This window comes from Nomia melanderi, chromosome 2 (assembly GCF_051020985.1).
Source record: "Nomia melanderi isolate GNS246 chromosome 2, iyNomMela1, whole genome shotgun sequence".
In the NCBI taxonomy this organism is placed as follows: Eukaryota; Metazoa; Arthropoda; class Insecta; order Hymenoptera; family Halictidae; genus Nomia; species Nomia melanderi.
Window position 1 is genome coordinate 21233676 of NC_135000.1, and position 25965 is coordinate 21259640.

General features: G+C 39.4%; 1 protein-coding gene across 7 annotated transcripts in view; it reads left to right on the plus strand.

Moving 5' to 3' along the window:
- The window catches only part of KaiR1D (Kainate-type ionotropic glutamate receptor subunit 1D), a 312990-nt gene that overhangs the window by 97911 nt on the left and 189114 nt on the right, over window positions 1-25965 (plus strand). For all 7 annotated transcript variants that reach the window (XR_012998106.1, XM_031971502.2, XM_076365256.1 and 4 more), the window contains exons 2-3: window positions 15389-15578; window positions 22477-22632. Coding sequence is in view for 6 of the 7 variants with exons in the window: in XM_031971502.2 (XP_031827362.1) it covers window positions 15506-15578; window positions 22477-22632 (229 nt within the window). In the remaining variant the exon portion in view is untranslated. The remainder of the gene's footprint in view (window positions 1-15388; window positions 15579-22476; window positions 22633-25965) is intronic.

Consider the following 25965-nt stretch of genomic DNA (forward strand, 5'->3'; position numbering starts at 1 on the left):
TGAATGAAGCTTGGGCGTTGTATATCTCGTCTTTCCCTTTGATTTCATGGTCGTTGATACGGCCGGAATATCTATGCAATTTACATATAGAGGACGTAACCCGTGGGATCAAAGTAGATGGGTGACGAGAGAACCGAGGTCAAACGTACCCAATATTATGAGTCTAAGTCAATGTTTTCTTTTGTTTTAATTTTAGTTTTAAATAATATGATGTGAAATAATTGATAAACTCATCTCTTTTTTTTTTAATTTTGACTTAGACCACTTTTATAATTATGGATACATATGAAAAGTTATATGGACTATTGTAGTATAATGTTATAGTAGCTATTATGCTGTAATGCGTACTTATCTGCAATACTACTTATAATTTATAATTTATTATTTGTTACATATTATTCTTTATAATATTATAATATTCAATAGCACATCACTGAATGTTATATACTAAGTACCTAACCTTGTCCCTAAATTATATTCTCTTCGTGTTTCAATAATCTGCAACCACTTAATTTCATAAAAGGTACTCAAAACAGTAATATCAACCCCTTCATAGCATTAGCATCCAAAGGTGCTTTAAAAATTTGGTTTCAGTGTACCGTTCGAGCCAACAGCCACCGGTATAATGTTATTGACAATAATTGCAGCGAAGCTCTCTTACAATTAAATCAGACATAAGTGAATTCCAATTCACCAATTACATCTTCCATTACTCATCTATCCTATAAATGTGATTACTCTCTATTTAATGTAGTCCAATTCAATGTTTTGATGGTTCCAACACACTTTCCGAAAAACGCGCGCTGACGCAAAATTCTGCCGCAGCAAAGGGGTTAACTCTACACACAAACTTCCAATGTTCACCAAAGAATTCTACGCCTTTTTCACCTCCATCGCTATGAAACCGACCAGTTATAGATTATCGAACCCACAAAAATAGCCGCAACTTTGAGACAACATCAAATACACCACACATATATACAGGGTATCTCGCGACTCATGGTCAACCCTATTAGGAGGTCATTCTACATGTAAAAATGGGTCGCAAAAATAGAATAAAATTTTTCCTGCGAGTCTTCGTTCTCGAGAAAATCGAAGTCGAAAATTTACTCGGTACACGTTCACTCGATACATGTCGACTTTGTACATCTCACTGTACACTTTTGTTTTGTTTTTTATTTGTATTTAAAGACATAGTAACGACAAAGTGCGGATACCGCTCTTGATACAAACGTGAAGCAGTACTCAGATTACCCTCGCACGCTCCAAGTGCGAGAATCATATCCGTATACTCACTATTCGAATAAGCTGCCATATTGAGAAACTGTTAGATACTGAATAACTATACCGCTAATAGAATAGCACTAACGATAAACTATCAGCCGAGGCTATTACTATATCTTTAAATACAAATAAGAGTCAGAACAAAAGTTCTATATAGTATAGTAATAATGTTCGACCTCGATTTTCTCGAAAACGAAAACTCGCAGGAAAAAATTTTATTCTATTTTTTCGACTCCTTTTTACATGTAGTATGACCTCCTAATTGATTGACCATGAGTCAGGACACCCTGTATATCATTTCATCGATCTCCTGTCCAAAAGTGCAGAATTTTGTTGTCTATCTCCAGAAGCGCGTCCCAGCTTACACTCTGTACAATCTGGGACTACACGCGAAAGAATTCCGAGGTTGCTCGCGGATGAAACTGTCGGCCGCGGAAAGGGGGACAGTTCTAATGCAATCACGCCGGGAACAGGAGCGAAAGGAGATTACCTTCCAGGTCGCGCACTGATGTCCCGTTAAAAGTCCCCGGCAAAGACCCCGTCCGCCGCAGCGCGGTCTCCGGTTTTTCGGGATAAACTCCCGGAGAAGGAAATACGGCCGGCGTTGTCCCGGTTACCGTGCTTTCGCGTGTAAATGGAAGCGCGCGGATGGTTCGCGGCGGCCGCGCCGTAAACTACACATCCCGGTGCGCTTTTATGAGCCGTCGTAGACGCGCGCGACGTTCGTTCAATTTTACAAGCTCCGCGGCATGTCGCGCCGCGCGCGGATCCGACGCGAGGGCTGCCGGGATACGTCGCCGTTAAGGTGTTCCCGCGCGTAAAAATTCCGACCGGTTCATCGCGCATCATCCCCGCCGCGATGTAGCTTGATGTAGCTTGATGGAAACAATTGCACCGCTCGCTAGCCGAGACAGTTCAAAGAAGCAAATTGCTCGTCGGGAATGGGGTGTAATGAATTTTGTCGTGGAACTCAGGCGGATGAATGAGTTGGAGGGAGTTTCTAGGTGGTTGCAAATGAGAGAGAGTTAGTGATTTTTACATTGAGATCGTTTGTGCGACTTGGGAAGTTGTTAATTTTCGTTGAAGTTTATATGAGTTTATAGGAATCTTTAGAAAGTTAGGTATTAGGTTCCGTGGAATTTAATATTTGTAGGGATTTGGTAGTGGTGAATTTGATTTAAGGTATGCTGAGTGGGTACGTTATTCAATTTTGGTTAAAAAGAGGAAGTTAATGAATTATAAACGGTAATTTGGGGTATTGCTTTAAAGTCGCCGCGCTTTCCATTAATTTTACGGTTCCGCGGAGTAAGAGGAACAAGAGTTGAAGGGGAAATTGCATCCCCTATCGGAACTTAACTGAATTTGTTAAACTTAATTAAAAGTGCAGTTTTATTCTGTTTTGCGTAACCGTGCGCGCGATGAACCTGCAAACACCTACGCTCTAATAAGGAATAATGTCATTTAAACGATTGGTTCCCGAGCGCAGGGAGCGTATGCGGCAGGATAATTGTCGCGAAATTTCATAATTGGCGAGGCGATAGAATAATTGAATCACGGTAAAAATTCGCGAAGCTCGCTGGTTATTGGTTTTCGCGGCGGACTTTATTGGCGGAAGTCCACGCGGAATCCCTGCAGAATGCGCCGAAAGGGAATCGATAAAAGACGCGTTTTATGAATTCGTTTCACACGACGGTATTGCGAACGCTTCGTCCATTGTCAGCGTGTAACGGGTCCGACTCAGTGAGCTGCACTGATCTGTAAATGCGAGAACGATTCTGTCACGCTTGTAAATTGACACGCAGCGAGTAACGAGTCTATAAATATTAGATCGCGATGTTTATATCTTTATGAAATACAACGCGAAATTCTCGATAAACGAAACAAATTTTTCAATGGTACGGATTTTTGGTCAACAGTCCGTGAGACCGAGGAATTGTATGATATTTTATTCAATTTTTCTGTACTCTATTTATCATCCGTGATTTAAAGGTGAACTAAATAACAACGTTTTTTTGTCCGTTAAAGTAGGCCAGGAAATGTTCGCGTTTCATGGAAAAGTGTATTAAAACAATTGTTTAAGCTGAACGATTTCGACACAATAGCTTTTATACTACTCCACGACTTTTGCAGAATGTGTCTTGCAATTCTACGGGCAGTGTGTGTAAAATGCAATTGTATTATTTGCGCATTAATCAGTTGCATCGCAACAACTCTAGCCTTCGTTCGTTTATACTTTTTATTTGTCCAGTGAATTTAAAGAGTACTCCACTGTAATTAAAAACGAGTTGCCTCGTATTTTTATGCAAATACCGTCAATGATATGCTGTTCGGGTAATAATTCAATGCTTGTCTCTGTTTTCCGTCGCAGCGAACGCACCCAACTATTATGTAAATTATGGCGGTAATTTGCCCCCACTTTGCGACTTTCTCGTGACGCTGAAAATAATCTTATTCGGTGTATGTAAGGGAGACTAATTTGAATAACCGAGACCGTTGATGAAAATCAAGCAGAATCGGCGGCATTAAGAATTCCTGCTTCACACTCGTGTTAATTGAATATCACGGTTTGATTAAAAACGTTTAAGTAAGTGAGATTCGTTGAATAAAGGATCTCCTGTTCGAAATCCGTAAGAATATTCGCTTTCAACGAAATTAATGCAGCTCGAGAAATGAATTCTGAATTGTGCATTAAAACTCACCAAGAGGAAGTTCATTCGTATTAACAACAGATTCATATTTATTTCATAAAATTGCTCGAGACATATTAATGTAATTCATCCTCATATTTCGTTGGTATTTATAATAATTAATTAGCAAGACGAACTTTTTAATTCGAAACTCCAAAATTACATCTACGGACCCGTTTCGAAATGTGTTCCAACATTTTCATCAGCAGCGTTACTATAAACTATTAAAAAGTATGTTCTCGTTTCTAGTTTCAGGATTATTATCCGAATTTCCATTCAGGAGCAAATTCGACGAATTTCTCATTAATCCGTGAACCGTGTATTATGATACAAATGCAGATTCGATAATCCAATTTTATGGAAACGGTAGTCGAACACGCGCGCGCGCTATGCAGCTGAAAGTTTTAAGAAATCCGAAATGGAACAAATAGTATTTATCTTTGTACATTTTACACGCTCGTAGATCACGCGAGTGCATAAATATACGATAAATCCGAGGATTACTGAACACACCAGAAATAAAAACTTGCTTGAAACAATCGGAAGAATAACGACCGTAAAAAATTGCTTTATCTATCGAACAATAAATTTTCTCCCGTTGCCATCCGCTATGACGAAGAATCTATCCGTCCGCCGGGGTAATTACCGTTAAGTCCGCGGCTCGGCAAATAAATTCGACTCGGCTATGGCCTCGCGATGTTTCGGCCGGCGTCGTTCCCTCGAACCGTTTGGAAAGGAGATGAAGTATCCGACGGTTAAGGATTACGCAAATGCACGGCTGCGAATCCTGCAAATCCTTGCGCCATTTGCGGCTGATGCGCAAACTGGAAATCTCTCAGCGGCACCGGCGGCCAGCGGACCCGTTGATCCGAGTAATTGTTTCCCACGAACGGGTTAAGCGAATGAAAGCATGAAATTTGAAGGATTGCGGCGGCGGGGAAGGAACAGAGCCAACCGCGGCCCCCATCTGGCGGAAAGCGAACTCGCTGCACGTTCTCACTGGATTTTCCTTTTTCTTCCTTCCTATATATTTCTTTTTTTTTTTTTATTACCGTTGACAAGATTTTCCGCTTCTCTCCCTCCGGGTTTTTGTAGTCGAAAGTTAAACCTCGAAGAGTTAAAATATTAATTTAAAGTTTCACTCTAAGTATTTCAGGGTCTGCGACCTTTTGCCCCTTTCGTTTGAAAGATTTGCCTTTTACTCGCGAGCGGTTCGAGGGATTGAAAAGATTGTGTATTTATTATTTTATATTCACCTAGAAATGTCGGAATACTATTTTAATAGAAATAATAATTGGAAATTCACTGATTATAAATACTATATAAAGAATCTCTTAGCTGTAATAAATCGCAGATACAGATTGTACGAAAGATAAAATGTAGGGCCTAGACGTAAACTGAACGTATCATTAGATTACTCGGAAGAAAAATATTTTCCATCCTTTAATATTTTGAATATCACACATATTCCTCATCCTGCACGTCTCACGGACGTTTCACACAAGCAAACGCCAACGTCGACTCACGAACGCCTCGTCCCTAACCCGTCAGACGTCAAGCCTCACTCCTGCCTGGCCGCGTCGACGAGTAACTCATCGCCCGTGAAAGTTCCTAGAAAAACGTTCACGGGATTACGTGGTAATCGCCAAGGCAGCCGTGGATGCAAAGGGAATTGAAAGCCGTAGGAGTTGCGAGGAACCTCTAAGAACAGCGTTACGTATTTTCCGGACGAGGCGAGGGGGGTTAGGAAAGGTGTATACAAGCCACGGCATGAATGTCTTCTCTTCCGCGGCAGGTACTTTACGCGGGAAAGACACCTTTGTGTCTTCCCCCGGCAAAATCGATTTCCTCTTCCAGCGACAAAGGGAGGCATTAAACTAAATAAAAAGGAAGTCGCCGGGAAACAAGAAAAACTCCGTGGAAGAAGGGAAACAGGAAACGCGGCAATATCCTTCCGCAGCCGTGATCACGGGCGAAAATTAAATTCTCGCGTCACTCGATCTCTGTTTTCCTTCCTTCGTCCTTTATATTTTGTTTCCATCACCCCCGCGATCCGTTTATATTAACTCCCGTTAAACCGGCTCGAAGGGCCGATCATTCGCGAAAACTTGGACTAATCGAATTCCCGGTTGCCGGTTCCGGCAACTTCGCGCCGCGCTCGCCTCCGTTTTCCCCGCGCTCTTCTGCTCCGCGCTTTTCCCACGGTAATTTCAAGCTCACGTTCATTTTAATTAATGAAGGGTATATTTACTGGAGATCGAATGAACGAGGGGTTCATCGAACCCGGTCGTCGCGGAAGCGAGCGAGAATAACGCGTCGATATCTTCTACCCGGGAAAAAACTTGGCGCGCTGTAAATCCCTACCCCTCGCCATGTTGGCGCTCCGTCCTGCCTATGACAGCCGCGCACGAGAACAAGGCGGCGAAACGTAAACCTTGTTACGTCGTGGCGGAACGACATCGACGTGAGCCGAGACAGATGGCCCCCCATCCTGGCGTCACGGCACGGCGCGGGAGGCGAATGATCCGTGTTTTCATAAAAATTTCATGCCCCCGCGCCGGATCCGATCTACGAGGGGCTTAGCGCACAAAGGCAAAGAAGATTCATTAAAATTCAGCCCACGACCCCGAATGACTTCGATGTCGGAATTACCCCTTCCAGCTGATGCCCACTCCCTGTAACACCAGGCTTCTTGCTTTCGTCTCACCTCGCCGCGCCTGCAGATAAGCTGTTTGCGACTGAACGTGATTTCTTGCGTTGTTATGCTTCGACGGTACACGGTGCTCGGATGATTCGTATATTTAATTAACTCGTTCGGGACCAGGGATTTTTTAATGACGGTTCGTTGGAGCTTCGTAATTATCGTTTTCACGGTTGTTGTTTGTTTTCCGCGATCCCAGATATCTTTCTGAAATAGCTTGAACGGAAATTTGAATTTTTAGTATTGAATCGTAAAGTAAGACAGGTTTCTACTGGTAAGTGGTAGTAGAAATTTGTGATCATTACACACACGGTGCTTAATTAATCTTTTTTGACTAGGTACTCCATTACACACTTGTGATTCGTCTTAAATGGATTAATAATTTGATTTTGGCTTACGACTAGAGAGAACTAGATGAGAAGTTCGTAGGATGAGAATGTCTGAACAGGCTTGTCCGGATGTTTTAGGTTACTTAAACTTCTTGGATTCAGTTAATGGAGATTTCAATTTAATAAACTGTAGTTTGAGAAGCGAAAGCGTATTAGAAGCTTACGAAGTTTGCATGAAATGTTAATAGAAACTCTCTGCCGCTTTCATATTAACAAGAATGAGTTCATAATAAAGTAAATATTTCGTGAATAATTACAGACACCAAGTGAATACTCCGTTCGTGGAGTAACAGCTGAAACCACTCCACAGTAATGGGGACATTAGAAAGTCGGTAGAAGACACTATTAAGTAAATACGAACACAGAGCCTAATTATCACTATAATCTTCCAGTAAATATTCCAGAAAATCAATGATACTCATCATCTCATTCATTAAATTAACATCGCCCCTGATTCTTTCCCAACAAACGCGCATTGCAAAATCAATTCCAACAAAGCAGAATACCTACACCCCAGAAACAATCATCGAGTATCCCTCGGCAATACCGAACGTATAATTTCAACTCACCCCGTAGATAGCAGCACGTCGCGCCGGTAGAACAGTCACGTTCCGCTCCGGCCGAAATAAACTATCCTCGTCCCCGGATGGATCCTGCCAAATCGGCGGAAATCCAAGCTACAACCGGGGCTGACAGAGAGAAGCCTTTTGAAGTTTGGATCTGCGCCGCGTGGAAACACGTCCCCGCGAAGTGCAACCGACTATCAAGCCGCAAACGTCCGCGCGTGGGAGCAGCCGGCCTGCGTGGAACTCGGTGGAACGACGAAAATCAATGGGGAATGCGTGTCAGAGAGGGATCAGGGTTGCGGGTATCCAACTGTAGGAAGGACAATATCACCGGGATCTCGGATGTTTCGGTGTATATCGGAAATTTCACGGATATGCGCCGACGTGGCCTGTGAACTGCTCCCGCGTCCGCTCCTCGGCCCGAAGAACAGGAGCCACCCACGGGGAGGGGGGTCGATAAATTATGCGGAAAGAGAATGGGTCGCGAGGCGCTAGGCAAACTGCCTGATAATTGGCCAATTCGTTACGGATGGATTATTGCTCGGCCCCGTGTAGCTCGAAACCGTCTGGATCCTGGCTGCCCTGCGTCCGTTTATTTTGGAATATTTAGGACAACGACGGTCTCCGCGAATGCTACCGAAGGTTTTGATTGAGGAGCGACCAGGAATGATGTACTTGCTAATAGATGGCGGGTGTTCATGGAAATTCAATTTTTTTAGAAGATATTTCAGGAAATAGAATTATAATAGTTTCTCTTAAAATATACTGTAACAAGAGCTACACTTTGGATGTTTTATGTATTGCTTCCTATTTTGTGTGTGTGTGTGTGTGCGCGCGTGTTATGGGGAATTTTGTATTTTCATATTTCACGAGTGCATCAAAATTCGTAGCATAGATATTGAATTCGATGGAAAGACTCGTCGCATTTTTTGATATATTGACTGAAACCATCGTGTGCAGAATATTAATCCCGATTGAATAGGTTTCGCGATGGAAATTGTAAACTGATTTCAGTGAATGTAAATGTTGATTTTTGTCGTTTTAGGTTGAAATGAATATTTGAATGTTAGAGTAGATGTAAATTCCTAATGAATAGAGAATATTTTTTGTTTACTGCGAAATTATTATGGATATTATAGGTTGAATAATGGTGATTGCGGAAGAAATCGATAATCACTGGGTTAATTGGGCATTTAATGGGCTTGATCTTGTTAATTTCATTTTTTTGGCGTCAATTACATGGTTGTTAGGATTCATATATGGAAATAGGATACAGGAAAAGATGTTAAAAATTCTGGTTAAGAACCAGACTTTCTTGTTTCCGTGCTGATATATGCTTTATGCGAATATAAAGGTGCAATTTTATGGTAATTAATTCTGGTGTTTTGTACAGCAAACGAATATCGATACCAATTACCTTGATTTGTGGTTTTAGTTCGCGGCTACTTCTCCCAATTAATAGACACCTTGAACGGAATTCTGAATATCTTGAGGATGGCGCTCTTTTCATTTACTTGAGGGGGAACAGTGTTTGAAAACTAAACCCACCTTGCGGAATAAGTGGTTTGAAAAAGTTATTGGTCATTTCCTGCGTTCCGTGAATGGATCGTAATATACTCGTTGAGTTTCTAAACGTTTACACCATCACATATTTTAATCTTTAAAACAGGGCAGGCATCGTAACTACTTTGTTCTTTCGACTTTAGTATATTTAATGAGAAGGTAATTACATTCAAGTACATTTCATTAAATCTTTTGCTTTATTCATTTTAAAAACAGAATTCCCGCTTCGCATAGCAACATCAAATCAATCAATAAAAGGGTGTCATAATTTTATACAAAATATCAATGTTAGCATTACAATTACTATTGTTACAAAGTTTACGTACATGTATAGTTTTTTAATTGCTCACATCTGGAAACTCTGGAAATTTCATTATAACAATTAAATCAAATCAACGATGGATTCGATATGTCAAAACGGTAGACGAAAAAATAACAATCAAATTTTAATTGACTCTGGAATGACCGCCCGAATGCAATGACGCGGAAGGCCAATATCATGTCTCTTTTCATCAATGACAGAATTTTCGTGTAAAAGTTTTAAACATACCCCTTCAACGCAACATTTTTTCCAATGACAATAACATATAGAAGGGAAAAAATGTAAACATTTAATACCTTCATTTTCTTAATTATAAACCCTCCTTACTTAAATTACTATTTTATTTTATTTCACACTGTTTGCACGCGCATTTTAAACATTTTATGCAATTTCCACTGTATTTAAACGCAATCCGAAAATTACTCATTGAATTATGTAGAACGCATTGATAGGGCGCTATGTTGAAAAACCAAAAACTGTACCATTTGCGAACACGCCAGAGTGTGACGTGTATAACACGCACCAGAGTTTCACGGTTCCACGACAGTCCATAAAATTACGACGGGAAATTCAAGGAGTAGCAATGTTCAGAATTTATGATAACGATTCATCGCATCCCTCAGTTCGTGATTGGTACTGGGGCGTATATCATTGACTGCTCGATGCTCGCCTATGCATTGAAAATTTACGAGTGTGTTTCGGTGAACGAGCCACGCCATTCACGGGAACCCGGCTTACAGGGGAAGAAGAATCAGAAGGGCGAGGGGAGATGATAAATTATACAGAAAGAGAATTGGCTGTCGAGGCGGGAAAATTGGTCGGCGATAAGTGTCTTGGAGTACTCACGGTTGAATACTTGATTCCACGCTAGGGAGTCCGATGTACTTACATCACACTGTGAAACATGAAACATTCATTCTTTAATTTTGGGTGCTCGTTTCATGTTCGATTTGCTTCGATCAATGATTGGTTCCGATAAAAAATTGAGAGAATCGTGAGATTCACCTCTAAGATTTATGCTTACAAACTGTTCATTGGTTTGTGATCACTAGCAATACAATTTTGGAAGGAATTTCGAGCAGTTAATCATTTTCCAGCAGTATTTTTTAAGGACCGAAATAAAAGAGAAATTGATATGAATAATCACTGTAGTTCTATAGAGCAATGAAGTTAAAAATTCATTAGAACGATATTTTCATTGCTTTTCTTTAATTCGTGTATTAATTTAAAATAAGCACGGCTGAAACATCCGTTTGTAACTTCTAGAGAGAAAGTTCAATTCCCGTCGGATAATGGAACAGTAACCTTACTTCTGGTACCGCGTACTAAATACAACGGAATGTTGAAACAGTGGAACATGTTTCTTTTAAAATCCGACTTTGCGTTTGATGGGAAAGTTTCGAAAAATTAGTCTATACGTATGCTGCCGTTGAGCAATATATTAACACTCGTTTCGTGAACAGTGGTCTTCACTTTTTGAAATAATTATGTAGAGCATCAGTTTTTATTTACAGTAAATATAAATGGTAAAATAATATATCATGATACCATTTATCTTTTTCTTTTTATAAGTTGTAATTTAATACAGGAGATCAAATATTTTTTGACAGTAGTGTTTACTTACCATCAGAGTAATTAGTAACACTATCGACCATGTATTTGCAATTACTCAGTATAGAACTAATTAGTTTCACAGATTAGAGAGTAAATATTACTCAAGCATAAGGATTTCACTAGTTATGGCACTGTTAATATATTACTACCTACGGTATATTATGGTGGTTGTATACATTGCGACTCATTAATATTGAGTATTTAGTAGAATGTTATCTCCAGCGTAGTTAACAATTTATTACATGATATACAGTATCAGCGTAGACGTATTAAACGACTTCCATCATCGTTTACTCACTCTCCATTAAGATTCTGTTAATATGCACGTTAGACATTATGGGGTACACCGTTTTATCCTTCATCATACTCGAATAATAGTTAATAAACGACTGCATTATAATCATCTAACATTTCTAAATAATAAAATAACAGAATTAGTGTTCTTAGCGACAAAAGTAGTACGAATTCTTAATTAATTTTTTTAACAAATTTTTTATATTCCATATATTTTTCTCTTTTCAAATACAGTTCACAATATTGATTAAAGTAACAAAACTCCAATGTAGATGTAAGAAATAATGAATATATTCAGAATGAACAATATAATTCTTCCATAAATTTGCGGTAATTTCATTTTAAGGGGCCTAATTTCTATACCTAACTCATAAACTCCAAATTTCTACTATGCGTTGCAAACCCGACAAAACAACTCTATCATTACACTAACATCATACACATTTTATTTATATAATATCATGTATATTATATTATAGTTTTACAAAAACTACTTACCACAATGACCACAACATTCACGTGCGCAAAATCATTTAACTTCTGAGAACCCCAGTGAAAAGCCAAAAGTTTTGTCCCACGTTTCACAACAGATCGTTCATACCCCGATTGCACCGCGATTCCGCTGTAGATGTGTATTCGCGTGCGCGATGATCGAGATGAGACATAATTCTTCTTTTTCGTCTTCTCGCGAGATATTGTAGGCTGGCGCAAACAAGAAAATCGCGGAGGATCCGGCGAGTAAAGCGGAAGTTCGTCTGGAAGTGGAATTAATGAAAAATTTTTTCACGGCGCGCGCGGCGTCCGTGGCCGCATGAAATTCCAGCGGCGTCGGTTCCGGTTGTATTCACCCGGTTTTCATTCTCTTCAGCTCTTGCCTTTTCTCCGACAAGTTACTGACACCAGGCCGCAGCCTCCGTACGCTGTCGAGGAATTATACACGCACCAGACATTGTAGCAGCGCGAGCGTCTGCAGCCGTGCACGTGAAAACGCCCTCGAGCTGCTGCTTAGAAAAAAGCACGGAGCCCGTTGCTTTTATTTGCGCCAGGTTTTATCCGGCGCTGTCTTACTTATTCGCTCCGGTATCGTCGCGTCTCTGGCATCTTCCTTTTTCCAACGGTACCGTATGAAACCATGATAACGTGTTTTCTCGCCTAAACTCTCTCCCGAAAAAAGAAACGAAGGAGAAACGGGGGAACGTTTACGCATCGACGCTGCGAGATTCTAATGCATTCAAGAAGTAATATGCATCGATGAACCTGTCGAAATTACCGGTTTCACTTTTCTCATTAAAAGCGCTAAATATTCGAAATTATTTGAAAAATAAATTGTTTCACTTGAATACTATAATGGATATATGAAGAAACTGAGAAAAAGTTTAATTTCATTTCTATTCGTGATAACAGAGAAATGCTTAACGATGAAATTGCAGTTCTACACACTAGAGAGGAAATAAAGTTATCTGCTTGATAGAATGTAATCATTGAAATAACAAACATTGAAATAACTTAGAATGATACGCTAAGGTACTTGCACGGTCAGCGAATTGTAAAGGAACTCGTTAAAATCGGTGAACGAATACCTGTATACTAACGACTTCTGCTTACCATTTAATCCTACATTCAGCATGGACAAATATAATAAAATAAAGCTTATAACTCGTGATTTACTAATTTCAACAAAATTTCACAACAGCGGAATTCCATGAATAAAGCTCCACGGTGTACCAAAAGGAAGCTCATTTATGTTGACTACCTTTATCGAAATATCTGACAGTATATGTATATATTTTATATCCCACTTCAATCTTCAAATATATTAATTTTCATATAACATTGAACAACAAGTTAATCTAATCCAATGAACAATACGCATAATGAAAATCCACCCCAAGCTATCATTTCTATAAAATCGAAATCATATCCTATAAAAACAAATCATAAAAGCTCGCCAACAAGTTCGTTGCATATTTACTACCAGACGTTCCACCTCCTAACCGCCGTCCCACCGTTCCCGATTTATTCCCGCATACAAAATCACGATCGTCGCGCCGCTCGTTACCGAACATCCACCAGAAAACCCTCCCGGGGCAATCTCGTCGCTATAACAGGCACTTTGAACCGCGGCACTCCATCGAACAGTGACTCCGAGGAATTTAAAACGAGACCCCGAATGGATGACGCTCAAGTGTATGGGGGGCAGCATCCCTCCGGAAACCTCGCCCCGTTCCAAGATCGTTCGTCCCGTAACCTCATTATCTCCTGCCCCGGTTTTCGTCCGACGACAGGTCGAACGTCGTAGACGTCGTTTAATCCATCCGCAGCTGGTCGTTATGGTGTCAACGTTAGAATAACCATCGAGCCGCCCTTCCCTCCAGCCCCTAACCTCTAATTTAGTGTTGCACAATCTTTGGGGCATAAAGAGCAGCATGCGAGATAATGTATTAGTTCTTGGATAATGAAGGTTTTCGACGAGTATGTAATTAGCATTTAAAACTAGAACTACGTGATTGTAAAAATTATGGGTTTTAGTTTTCTTGTTTTAGAATTATCAATATTTTAAAAGTATTTTATATTCGAAATGATTTGTGATATAAGTGAGTATACGAAAATAGTGTATTGTTTATCTATTGTGAATCTGTAGAACTTATTAAAACAGCAGCACAGCCTAATACTCCGACTTTGTTCGCCATTATGAATAATGACCGAACTAATCACTTGGTCTATAACAGTTCTATAAATAACAACTTGAGATGTGAATTAACCTAGAAATTTGATAATAAGCTGTAGCTTCAGAAACGCTGAGTCAAAACAGATTCAGTTTCCTCTAACAGCGAATTTCACTGCTTTTATCCAATCATGTAAACGACTGTTGACACATTTAGTACGGATAGAACCTAGTTCCGAATGTGAACAAGTAAGCATTTTTATTGCAACTTACTAAGCTGGTACTGTGAATGGAAAGACAATACTGCAGTTTTCAAAGCGATAATGTGGCTCCTAAAGCAACACTGTAGTCCTTAAAGCGACATCCTACTTTCTAAAACGATACTGTGGTTACCAAGACGATAGTTTCCACAGAGATCGTGACATTCCCTCTTGGGAATTCCAGTTCCACATGTGTTAAGCAAAACGAAACTGGCACTGTTATCGTATGAAAACGTAATACATCTAAAAAATAGTGAATATTTCACTCCACATTCATTTAAATTACAATTAATCTTACCCTATGCACCATATAAACATTACAATATTTTTCTTGAACACCCTATGTACATACACATACTTCAAACTAAGTTAAACATATTACACAATACAATTAACACTAGAACTACCGAGCATTTAATACGACTGACATGTAATCCCTATAAAAATTGTAACAACAAATTATTTCCAGTTTCTTCAGTCATTCATTATAATATTCAAATGAAACAATTTATTTTCAAGATCACACGAATACTCAATGCTTTAACACGTTGAATGCCACGCGACTTCATAGTACAAAATACTCGAAATGGAAAAAATATAACATTAATTCATTTGATTGAATTGCATCGTTATTATTGCACGTTCATCTAGCGGAACGTCGCCGCATTAGATAGCATTATTTGTAATATAGAAATGTTTTCAGATTATCATCGTTTCATTAAGTGAATTGTAGTAATTCGATTACCCCCATGGCAATCAGCGTGTTAAAGATATCGATACTCGCGAAACAAAAAACCCGTACAATAGTTCTAGTATTAAAACACAATCCCAAAAGTCTTTCATACAGAGCATAAATCCATACAGTTCGAAGATACTCGCGGGCCACGAAAATTTGAGAAGGGCCCACAAAGGTAGCGCGTCACTGCTGTAACTCCTCGCAGCCTTCGCTTTAGAGCGGCGGATATATATTCAGGCCGGACGCGATGGTTTGCGCCTCGCATTTTAATGAACTCTCTCACCAGCCGTCCCATCTTGTTTTCCAGCGGTGTGAGTCCCTACGGCGGAGGAGGGTGGGACCGGCTCCCGCAGGGGGCGCCAGGCGGCGGCGGTGGCGACGGCAGCGAACGGGGTAGAGACGGTGGGGCGAGCCGGAACCGGAAATGGCTGCGAGGTGGCTCCTGCTGGCGCTCCTCGCCGCCCACGCCGCGGCTCTTCCTGATATCATTAGGATAGGTGAGTATCTTTTCCAGCTCCCCCGTTCTCTACGGTTTAAAAGGCACGACCTTTCTGCCTCTTTCTTTTTCACCTGCCCCCTCTTCCTCCTCGCCGAACCCTAGACGTCCGCTTCTTTCTACCAGACGTCCTTTGGTCGCGCCGGATGAAGCTTTAACAATGAAATCGTAATCGATACGTCTTCCGCGGTCGAAAATTGAAAGGATCTCGATGATAGAACTTGATCCTGGGTAATGGTTCTGCAGGGTGAAATTAAAACGATGTTTAGGGGATGCTGCGGATGAACTCGATTCACAGGGTGAAATGAAGATCGTTGTGTAATTGGAATGAAGTTGAGGGACGGTATTGTTGGAATTTGAACCGTGTAGGGGGTTTACAATGGGATTTTATTTTATTTATTTATTTTTGTAAGTCTCGTTATGTATTGTATGGTAATGGTGAGTGAAGCGTATAAAGTTGAACAATTTTTAAGATTTAATGCATTAGCTGGTTTTGTGTTGGAGAGGAAGTGTAAATTAAATTTACAAGCTTATGCGGATATGATGATAAGCAATCAAATATGTAATGTACATGTTTATTATTCTCGCGAGAATTTTAGATAATTGTTTCCGTTTCTGATAATGTATTTTTGATTGTCATTTTAAATTATTTTTCGAAACTGTCACGCGAAACTGTGCTATATTACTCGCTGGTCAAAGTAAGTTATACCGTTTTAATTAATTCAAAATACAAACAAACATGTTTCCACTTGACTTGCCGACCTAATTGTGCGAAAAATCCGCTACAAATCATCGAGCTTTGACCGTAAATGTTCTCAGAAGTGATACTTATAATTTCACACGCGCCGCGCAAGTAGTATCAGTCGCGCCCAGTCAGACAAGTAGTTTCGCGAAGCTACCGTTGGTTCTTGGAATTCCGGGTACGTAGATAACGACATACGCATGAGCATTGTGTAAACAGGTGGCGTCGTGTCCGACTTGTGAGTAAATAATGGCTTCTATTTGCAGTTTAACACTGCTTCGTGATTCCCCACGTACTCGTGAGTGGACATTTCAATGAAGATGATCTTCGCGTTGCCTAATGTGGTATTCGAAAATCTTACGTGGATATAATTGAATTTAGATTCCTTTGTTTTCATTTATTATTATTGTTATGCTACTTCAAACATTAACTATATAATAATAAGCAATGACCAATCCTAAAATATAATATACTAATACTAATCTACATAAATTAATTAATTGTAATTAATGATTGTTTTATTTTATTTGTCTTATTAATTTTTGTTTTATTTTCTATATGGAGACTTTTAAAATTAAAGGAGCAGTGCCAGATAGTGTGATTCGTTAAACATTTATCATTACATGTATAATTTATGGTGAATTTAGTTAAATGATAAGTATTTCAAATTAAAAATAAAATAATAGTACAATACAATTATGTACTGAGAAAGCAATAGGCAAGAAAATAACACTTAAATATCTGCATTATATTAATTAATCGATACATGCCATTTCCTCTAATAAAACACACGTCATTCACTAAAATGGGTATTCTATTACTAATTTATATCATGTGCCCGCACATCTGGATCATCATCTAAATTCAATTATCTCCACGCAGATTGCTAAAATATGGCACCGTCCCGAGATTGACATGTACAAAGCTGCACCCGAATACAACGAACGATAATATTTATGCGGAAATATCAAGCGACGGGTAACCTATCGCCGTCATTTACATTATACGAGAATTTTTCGTGTTTGCAAAGTCACGTGACTCTTAACGTCTCAGTGATAGAAATCGTATTGATTCATTCTTTTAACACCCTAAAAAATCTATTATATACTTTTATATTTGTTAACGTCGATATTGATATTAGTATAAAACAAATTAGCCAATATCTTAGGAAAAAACAACATACTGAATACAAAAACAGAACCTTCATAATGTGCTCAGACATGAACTTATACGACCTTCTGTTACAAAGTTACAGGAAGATCCTGCACAGTCATTATATTCCAAAAATGAGGTATATTATTGTACTCAACGTATATACAAGAAAAATACAGAAATGTTCTATTTGTTTTTCAGATTATATCAAAAATTTAGAAAAGACTTTTTATTAGCACTCGCATTGAAGTTTCAGCTAAAAATTGATAGAAATTCTAATCCGTACAAACCTTTGATTTTTTCTTTATTAATATATGATTAGTCTTTCCGACTAAATACTACTACCTACTGTATAACTGATCTCGATTGGTTTAATGAAGCCCACTAATACCTCAGAAAAAGCGTCACGGTGCATGTGTGTGGATTATCTCTGATTGGTTAATGCATTCCGCGCATATCGTCGCGATTGAAACCGGAAAACACCGTGTTCCGTGTCAATTGTTAATAATTCCCTAACGATTGTGCCCTCGGCGCCGAAATTAAAGCGCGGCGACGTTTGCCCCCGCCTTGTTCCGGCTGCGTTCAGCACAATTCGCAGGAAATTTCTCGCGCCGGTAATTAAACCGGCGTTTTGTGCGCGACGTTAGCCGGATATACGGTCGGCGTATCGAAACGGTATCAATTTACCGTTTTTGTTTGGCCGTCGAGAGTCATCGAGCGAACGACCGGCGCGGCACGAAATAATTCATTAAAAATCAATGAATATTCAAGCCCTATTAATTCGGTAAAACGGCGAAGGGCCGGCGGGGGGAGGAAGAAAGAAAAAATATATACGTGCCGGGAAAAACGACGGAGAAGGGAACGCGGGGCGCCTGCGCGATGTCCGAGTCGATCGACCGATGAAATAAAGTTAAGAGCGCGCGAAGGTTATCGCGTGCGTGCGTCGTTTTTACGCGGCGACCGATAACGTCGACGTTTCGCGCCGCACCGTGATTCCACGACGTCGCGGTTAACTGTTTTTTCCTCACGAAGACACGCTGCGCTCTTTATCCGCTTTTTTTCCTGCCTCCCTTTTATAGACTATTAAATCAATGTATCCCGGGCCGTTAACCGGGTTCAGTGGGAATTATAGCGACGAGTTGATAAGAGCGCCATTTCTTTGGGCTCGTTCGTGAACAGCTTCGTCACGCGCGTATCTCGCTAGCAGTAGATTCTCCGGCGACTATTGAAATTGCATTATGCTGACGTCTACGCACCTGAAATTGAAAACACGCGACAAAAGCGAGGACAATAAAAGTCGGGGGATATTAATTGGATTTGGAAGCCTAGAATTTCTGGGGAACTCTATTATTTCTACCTTGTCACTTCTGATTGACTATTGTCTTCTATCATTGGTAATACAGTTCTGGAGAACCTAAACGTATTTGTTTAAATCGTTTTAGTGGTCTCGTTTGTAACTGAATTTTCAAGAACATGTCTAATGTTTTTATTTACAACTCTAATGTTTTATATGCATCGTATAGTCACTGTTTAGACAAATTCAAGAAAGTTGAAGAGCAATGTTTTCATTTTTATTTAGTCGAAAGGAACATCGGCGAGAGTGATTGTGACGTAGGACTTCGCGACGATGCAGGATATCAAATATGTAGGACAGCTTAGGTTGTCTCAGTAGTCGCGAAACGTTTACGGGATTTTGAGAGTCTCCGAAGTTAGGGGATTTCGATGACTTCAAGCTTGGGAATCTCCGAGATTTCAAATGTATTAGTCTCCTAGGATACACAGATTCGTAGGTCTCCTGGGTGCATTCAGACCCTTTGGATCCGCTGGGTCCCCCGAAGTCCTCAAACCTTTAGATAACAGCGACGCCTTCGAAACTTTTGGCATGCTTAGTACTCTCTCTTGGACTACTGAGACATCGGGACTACCTTAACCCCTTTGAGATTGTTGAGTTCCGTCGAATCTTACAGTATACTTAATAGTTGGCAAATTCATCCGTGCAATAAGTACATTTTGATCTGCTTAACTACTTAAGGAGTTGTACATACTTGGACACTATCGTTATTCATCGAAATTATCCGTTCGACGACTCAGGAGATATTACATAATCTTTCAATTAATTAATATAGTTTATAAAGGTTAATTTTCGAAAACTGAAATGTGTGGTTAGAGATTTTTAATGAGATGAACTTGTACCACTATGCTTAAGAAACCTTTAGTATTTTATAGCTGTTTAGTATACTTTAAGCAAATAATCAGTTTCCATAAAATTTCTTATTTCTCATTTCTGTTGAGTGATAATAATTTTCAACTTCGTAGGTGAATACAGTCGCTTTCTGAACGATTGTATTGTAATACAAAAATAAGGATTATGAGAAAATGTACTTTGACTTATGACTTTGCAATTACTGTTTGTAAAATTTATGATGTAATGATGAATAATATTGTATAATGTTTAAATACTAATATTAATGCCCCATTACACTGAAACGAATTAAATTCTAGGTGAATTTACTGTTTTCCCAGTTCTAATTATTATTATTCGATCAAAAAGGATTCAGTAGATCTTCATTTATTACAGTTCGATTTCAAGTTTTCATTCATTAGCATTCAATTTCATTTGTTCAAACAATAGGACACTAATTACTCGTTAATATTTTATTAACATAATTTATCCTAAATCCGGCATCCAATATTCCTATTCACGGTACACGCTGTCTGTGGACAATCATAAATGCTAGTACTATGAGAACTCTCATTATACTATGCATCCTGTTGTCAGAGCTGCATTGTCCTCCGAATGTTCAGATAATCGCGGTTACTGTATAGCACAAATGTAGCTGCGTCCAGGTTATCCTATAACGGTGAATCTGATTAACATCAAAGGCCATAATTCTTTTTACTAATAAATGTTTTCTAAATGCTTTCGTCCCTTTACGTGAAAATAATGAACAGCTCGAAAACTTTACATTGAAATATACATATTAATTAATACGAACATTTTCTTGCTTTGCAAATATCAATAATATCAACAATATCACCTTTCTGTTATCAATATACATATAGAAAATAAATCTTGCCTAACACTTTATTTTGATTCAAATGTTCCTAATATCTAACTTTGTCGCAATATTCTGGACACGACTGCTACAAAGAAAACTGAATTATCGCAAGCTCGATGAAACTTATTTATGAAAATAAAAAATTGATTTTGGCAACAAAACAGATTTACAAAATAACGTAGCAAATTTTACTATTGCAATATTTGTGCGCAAATTTTTCATTCTCAAAATATACATCCACGTAAAAATGTTCACTCTTACGAAATGAACTCTTACACAAAACTGTCTAAAAGAAAGTTTCGAAATGTGTACCCGACTGCCAGCATAAGAATTAATAACGATAAAAACATTCTGTCTCGTGTAACTGCAAAAGAAATCGCACAGTAAGGCACCAAGAACTACTCACAATGAAAAGTACCAAAACATTTGGAGCGGCAGCGACACAGATCAAGGAAAACCGCATTTCCGGGGGTAGCCTGATGCACACGGCGTCACGTCGCGGCCCGAACGAAGTTAATCGATGCCCGCTCTGAACTGGAGACGTAAATCTGTCGCTTACATTCTATAAATTGTAGAGTGAAGCTGGCACAGCTGTTCGCCCAGTTACTTTATGACGTGCGCGAGATTAAAATCAATTTATGGCGCCAATTCCTTCCGTCTAATTCGAGATGCGCTGGATTCCAATCGATATGTCTCGAACGATCGATCTTCTTCGACGTTCCTGCGGCTAGTTTACGCTCGGACATTCAACGCTCCGCAAATTATTCCTCAATCTTCCACACAACTGCAAATATATCGACGTTATCTAATAACCGCGGACGACCAGCTTCCTTTTGTCTCTTCAAGGCAAAGAATCAACATTTCCAAGATGGCGCCGACAACTTTCCGCCGGTCCGTTTCATCATGGCCACGGAACGTTATCGCGTTCGAGTTTTAACTTCCCCGTAGGCTCGAGCCACCTTTTCCTTGAGCTTCATTACATATTAATGTCGCGGGAACTATTCATCCGGCTCGCAACACGAGTTTACCGGACTTTCTGCGGCTGGATGCATTTTTTACGGCGGAAAAGGGATTTCGGGACTTTTTCAATAGTTAAGCGGTACACTCGAGCAGTATCGAATTGGCTTGCTGTGATTAGCATTTCACTTTATATGCCGTTCGTGTTTCAGTTTTCGATTGAAGACCGGAATTTTCATATACGTTTCGAACCTTGTTACCTTTAACCCGTTAACTGTAGAATTTTCTCCACAAATGATTCGTGAATGTTTTACGTTGCTTTTCTATCTACACTGAAGGGGTTAAGTACCAAATTTCTCTTGAAATAGAAAATTGAAACATACACTTTGATTTTTTATTCTGCTTTAAACATTTAATACAGTAATGTAAGCTATATACGATTTTCTATATACAACATCTCGAAAATTTTCTTCAAAATGCCATGCAATACGTTTGAAGCAACGATCTTTAAAAGCATATAAAATAAAGGTGATTTTTTCAAAGTTTCAAGAGATTATACTGTATTAATACTACACTAACGCGACATGTAATATTGCAAATTGTTTCCTAAACTCAGTGATATATCAACAATTTCAACAACCATGTATTCATTACTGTCATCGTTTTATTTAAAACTGGAGCTTCATACGGAAAAATCTCCACGTTCCCGCGTTACTTTTTCGTGAAAACCGCCTCTCTGACTCTCCCCGGTTTCCTCTGCCAAGTTAGAGATACCCAGAGTTCCCGATTTCCGGAACGAGCTCTTAAATATTTGAAGCACGCAGGTCGCCGAAAACCGGATAACTCGGTCGAGCGCGGGCCGGGGAGCAAAAAAAGAGAGCCGGTGGTGAGCGGTCGGACGGTAGAAAATAAGGAAGAACGGGCGCGAGAGCTCGCGCGTCGCGGTCCTCGTCAAAGTAACGCTTTAATATGGATGTGTGATTTCCCAGGCGGGCTGTTTCATCCGTCGGACGACAAGCAAGAAGTGGCCTTTCGTTACGCCGTGGAAAAGATCAACGCCAACCGGGACATCCTGCCCAAGTCTCGTCTCAGCGCCCAGATTGAGCAGATAAAACCGCAGGACAGCTTTCACGCCTCGAAGCGGGGTGAGTGCTACCCGTTCACGCTTGTTCACTCCACAATTAACACGTTAACGCCGCCGCTGCGATCCATATTTCGCTGTATCAGGGCAATTTTCTTAGTCCTCAATTATTACTAATAGAGAAGTCTCTTTCATTTCAAAATGTAAATTTCCAATTCATAATTTTATACTTCCTGCGTTCTTTGGTTGTGTTTGACCCACTTTCCCATTTCTTTAGCATCGTTTCGTTTGGTTAGTCTTTCTCAAGTTACGTACGTTCTTATTTTATTTGAGACGATTCGAATTTGGGAATATTATAAAAATCTTATTACGAATCTACGTGTTCCTGCTGTCTTTAATAATATTTGAAATGTATAGATCAATTGAGGAGAGTAGTACTAATTTTGAATTACTACTACTTCTTTTTGCCCAATTATTGAACAGATAACAGGTGCTTCTCTGCGGAATTACTAAAAAAAATTGATTTATAAATAAATGTATAAACATATTTGGAAATGTCGATTTGACTGCTCGGTTGTTCTAGTGTTAACGTGATGGAAGTCGATGTGAATAACCGAACAGTGATTTAAAAAGCATTTCAGTTTTTATTCCTTTTGGAATTATGGTTCACGTTCATACGTGTAAAATATAATTGTAAAGTGAAGAATAATACTATTCCACAATTTTTTGAGACCACCGGTGGTACACGCTTCCTGATGGGATAACCCCGCTTGTCAACGTGTTAATCGTGTACGGACCAGCCGCGCCGACGCGCTTCCCACACGAACATTTCGCGCCGCGGGGAAAAGCGTTTTCAATTTTCTCGCACGTAAACAACGTAGTCCTGCGGTCGCCTGATCATCGCGGTTCCGTTCTACTTGTTGTAAACGTTTTACCGGAGTTTCACTGGCATGCGAGTTATGCCATTCCGGGATAGTTATGGCTCGCTGTGCCGTTATGGCAGAATAATGGACATCGAATGGAAACTATAAACGCGTTTTCTGACGCTTGTTAGAACAATTTTCCTTTCTTTTGGCTTTCCCTTTGTTTCGTGGACAATTGAATCGTCGACGTCTTTGTTTCGGAGTTTATAGGTTTGTATTCATTGGGACTCCGATAGAAACAGAACTTTGTTTATGCTTTGTTTGTTATTACGAGACTTTCATCGAATACAGAATATATAAAACAAAGAACTGTCTTTATTATTGTATAATAACGTTGCTTTAATCAATTCTGTTCTTCGACGTGTACGCAGTGGATGATATAAAATACAATTTTAAAACCGTAATAATAAAGTTTCAGGAAATGATAATTTTCCTTTGCGCGAAATCTAATTTCTGTAATGAGCAATGCACTCGCAGTAATTAATTTAATTACGATTAGTGGTTGTTTGATGTGAAGTACTGGCACGCAAAGTAATTTTGATATTAAACTTGTTTTCGATTTTAATTTAAGAAAGGGATTATAATTTTTAGTCAACGCGATTTAATCTTATATCTGGTTATTGTGAGAATGTTTTACTTGCTTACTTTGAGGAGATGAGAGTGAGAATTTCACTGCATTAGCGTAGCAATCGGCATTTTACATCGGTTATTACCCTTCCTAAGTAAATTTCGCACATAATCACCGGTTAAAGCCAGATTCTATTTAATTAAAATTCTGATTAAAGTCGGGCTTTCTTAATAATTTCAAGATAATAGTCTGAAGATCGGGCTCCTAGCTGCAGTCTGTGAAAATTACTTTCAAGTCATAAGCACAAAGGTTGTGTAAAGGCGATAATAGAGTTATTTTAATTGCAGTTGCAGTTTAATTACATAATGTGATCATTTTCTCTAATAATGCCTCTCGCTCGTAATAGAATACCCCCGGCAAACATAATCATCATTTCCGCCATTTAAATTCGAAATTTGAAGTTTGCAATATTAACAGCATCGCGATTAAAAATGTTACGTTATTAGAAAAATAAATTATACTGATCCACGAGGGAATCGTAGAATAATCGAAAACTGAAAGAATTTGATAATGGTTTTCGAAACAGAATTACTTTTCTTTAAATGAATCTAATTAGTGGCATTAATCTGTATCTTCTACGCGGCGGCGACACAGTTTCATGGAATTAGATAGTTTCGCAACTTCGACCCCTCAATTCTCGAGTTATTTGGCTTAGTCGAAATTATTTATCATGCGCGTGTCATGGCAGCTGCGTTTTCTTCGAGATATCGTAAAGGTAATTCAACTTCCATAGTATTCTCTCTTCTCCGCTTCGGATTCGCCGTGTATTCCCGAGACTGTGTGTCGCATGAACTATTTTCAAACTTCCACCCCTACCGCTCGTACATGGAAAATAGACTTGCGCCTCCGCGCTGCAGATTTCCCGTGTCAGTTCGCCCGCGGTGTCTTGGTTTCGTCAATGTTGCGTGCACCCTGTGAATAAACTTTCGCAACCTTGTTACCTCGACGCGCGTTGTTTTCATCAGTCGATACATTATGCAGAATCTTTCCTTACCCCCGACTATAAACGGAAAAATCAAAAAATTTAGTCGATCGAAAGTTTATACAATTTCTCCATAACGTTGCTACCTTCTATTAGATCTATCAAATTTGCTAAAATTATCTTCTCCAGATCCTTTATTCCACAATCACGATAATTCCGCAGGTACCTCCAAGGAAGATTCTTAACAAATTGTTAATAAAATCCCCACAAATACACTGTTATAACCTTCACGCGAATTAGAAACGTATCATTTCGTTGCTCGGCAATTTTAACATTAATATCAACATTGATTAAACCAGTTGACTCAAATGTACATTACATTTCATCCTTTCAATGCTATTAATACTGCCAACGTATCTTAATCGAATACACGGGAATGAAATTCACGAAGATACAATTACAAAGTGCAATTTCACGATATCGTTTCACCAATAAACGTAACATCCCCGACTGGTACACGATTTTCCATAAATAAAAACGAAATAACACGTTCCTCCATCTTCTCCCCTATAAAAAAGTCTCCCTTCGTTCTCATAAAAATTAAGCGGACATCAATTAAAATCAAACGTCGCTCATCGAAACGGTATTAATTAAAACCGGAATCCTTTAAATACGACGCAGCGACGAAATGAAAATAATTGCACGCTTGAATAGATTAAGAATAATTGTTACCGAACTGACGGGCGGGCACAACGCTGGAATATGAAGCCTCGGGCGATTAATAATCGCTCGGTTACGCGAGATGGCCGTGGAACGCGATAATTATTTTCGCGCGACATAATCAGCGGCGAGCTAATTGTCGACTCGAGGCACCGATTTATTAAACCGGGTCGCGGCCGCTTTAAACATTGCTGTTGCTGCGGC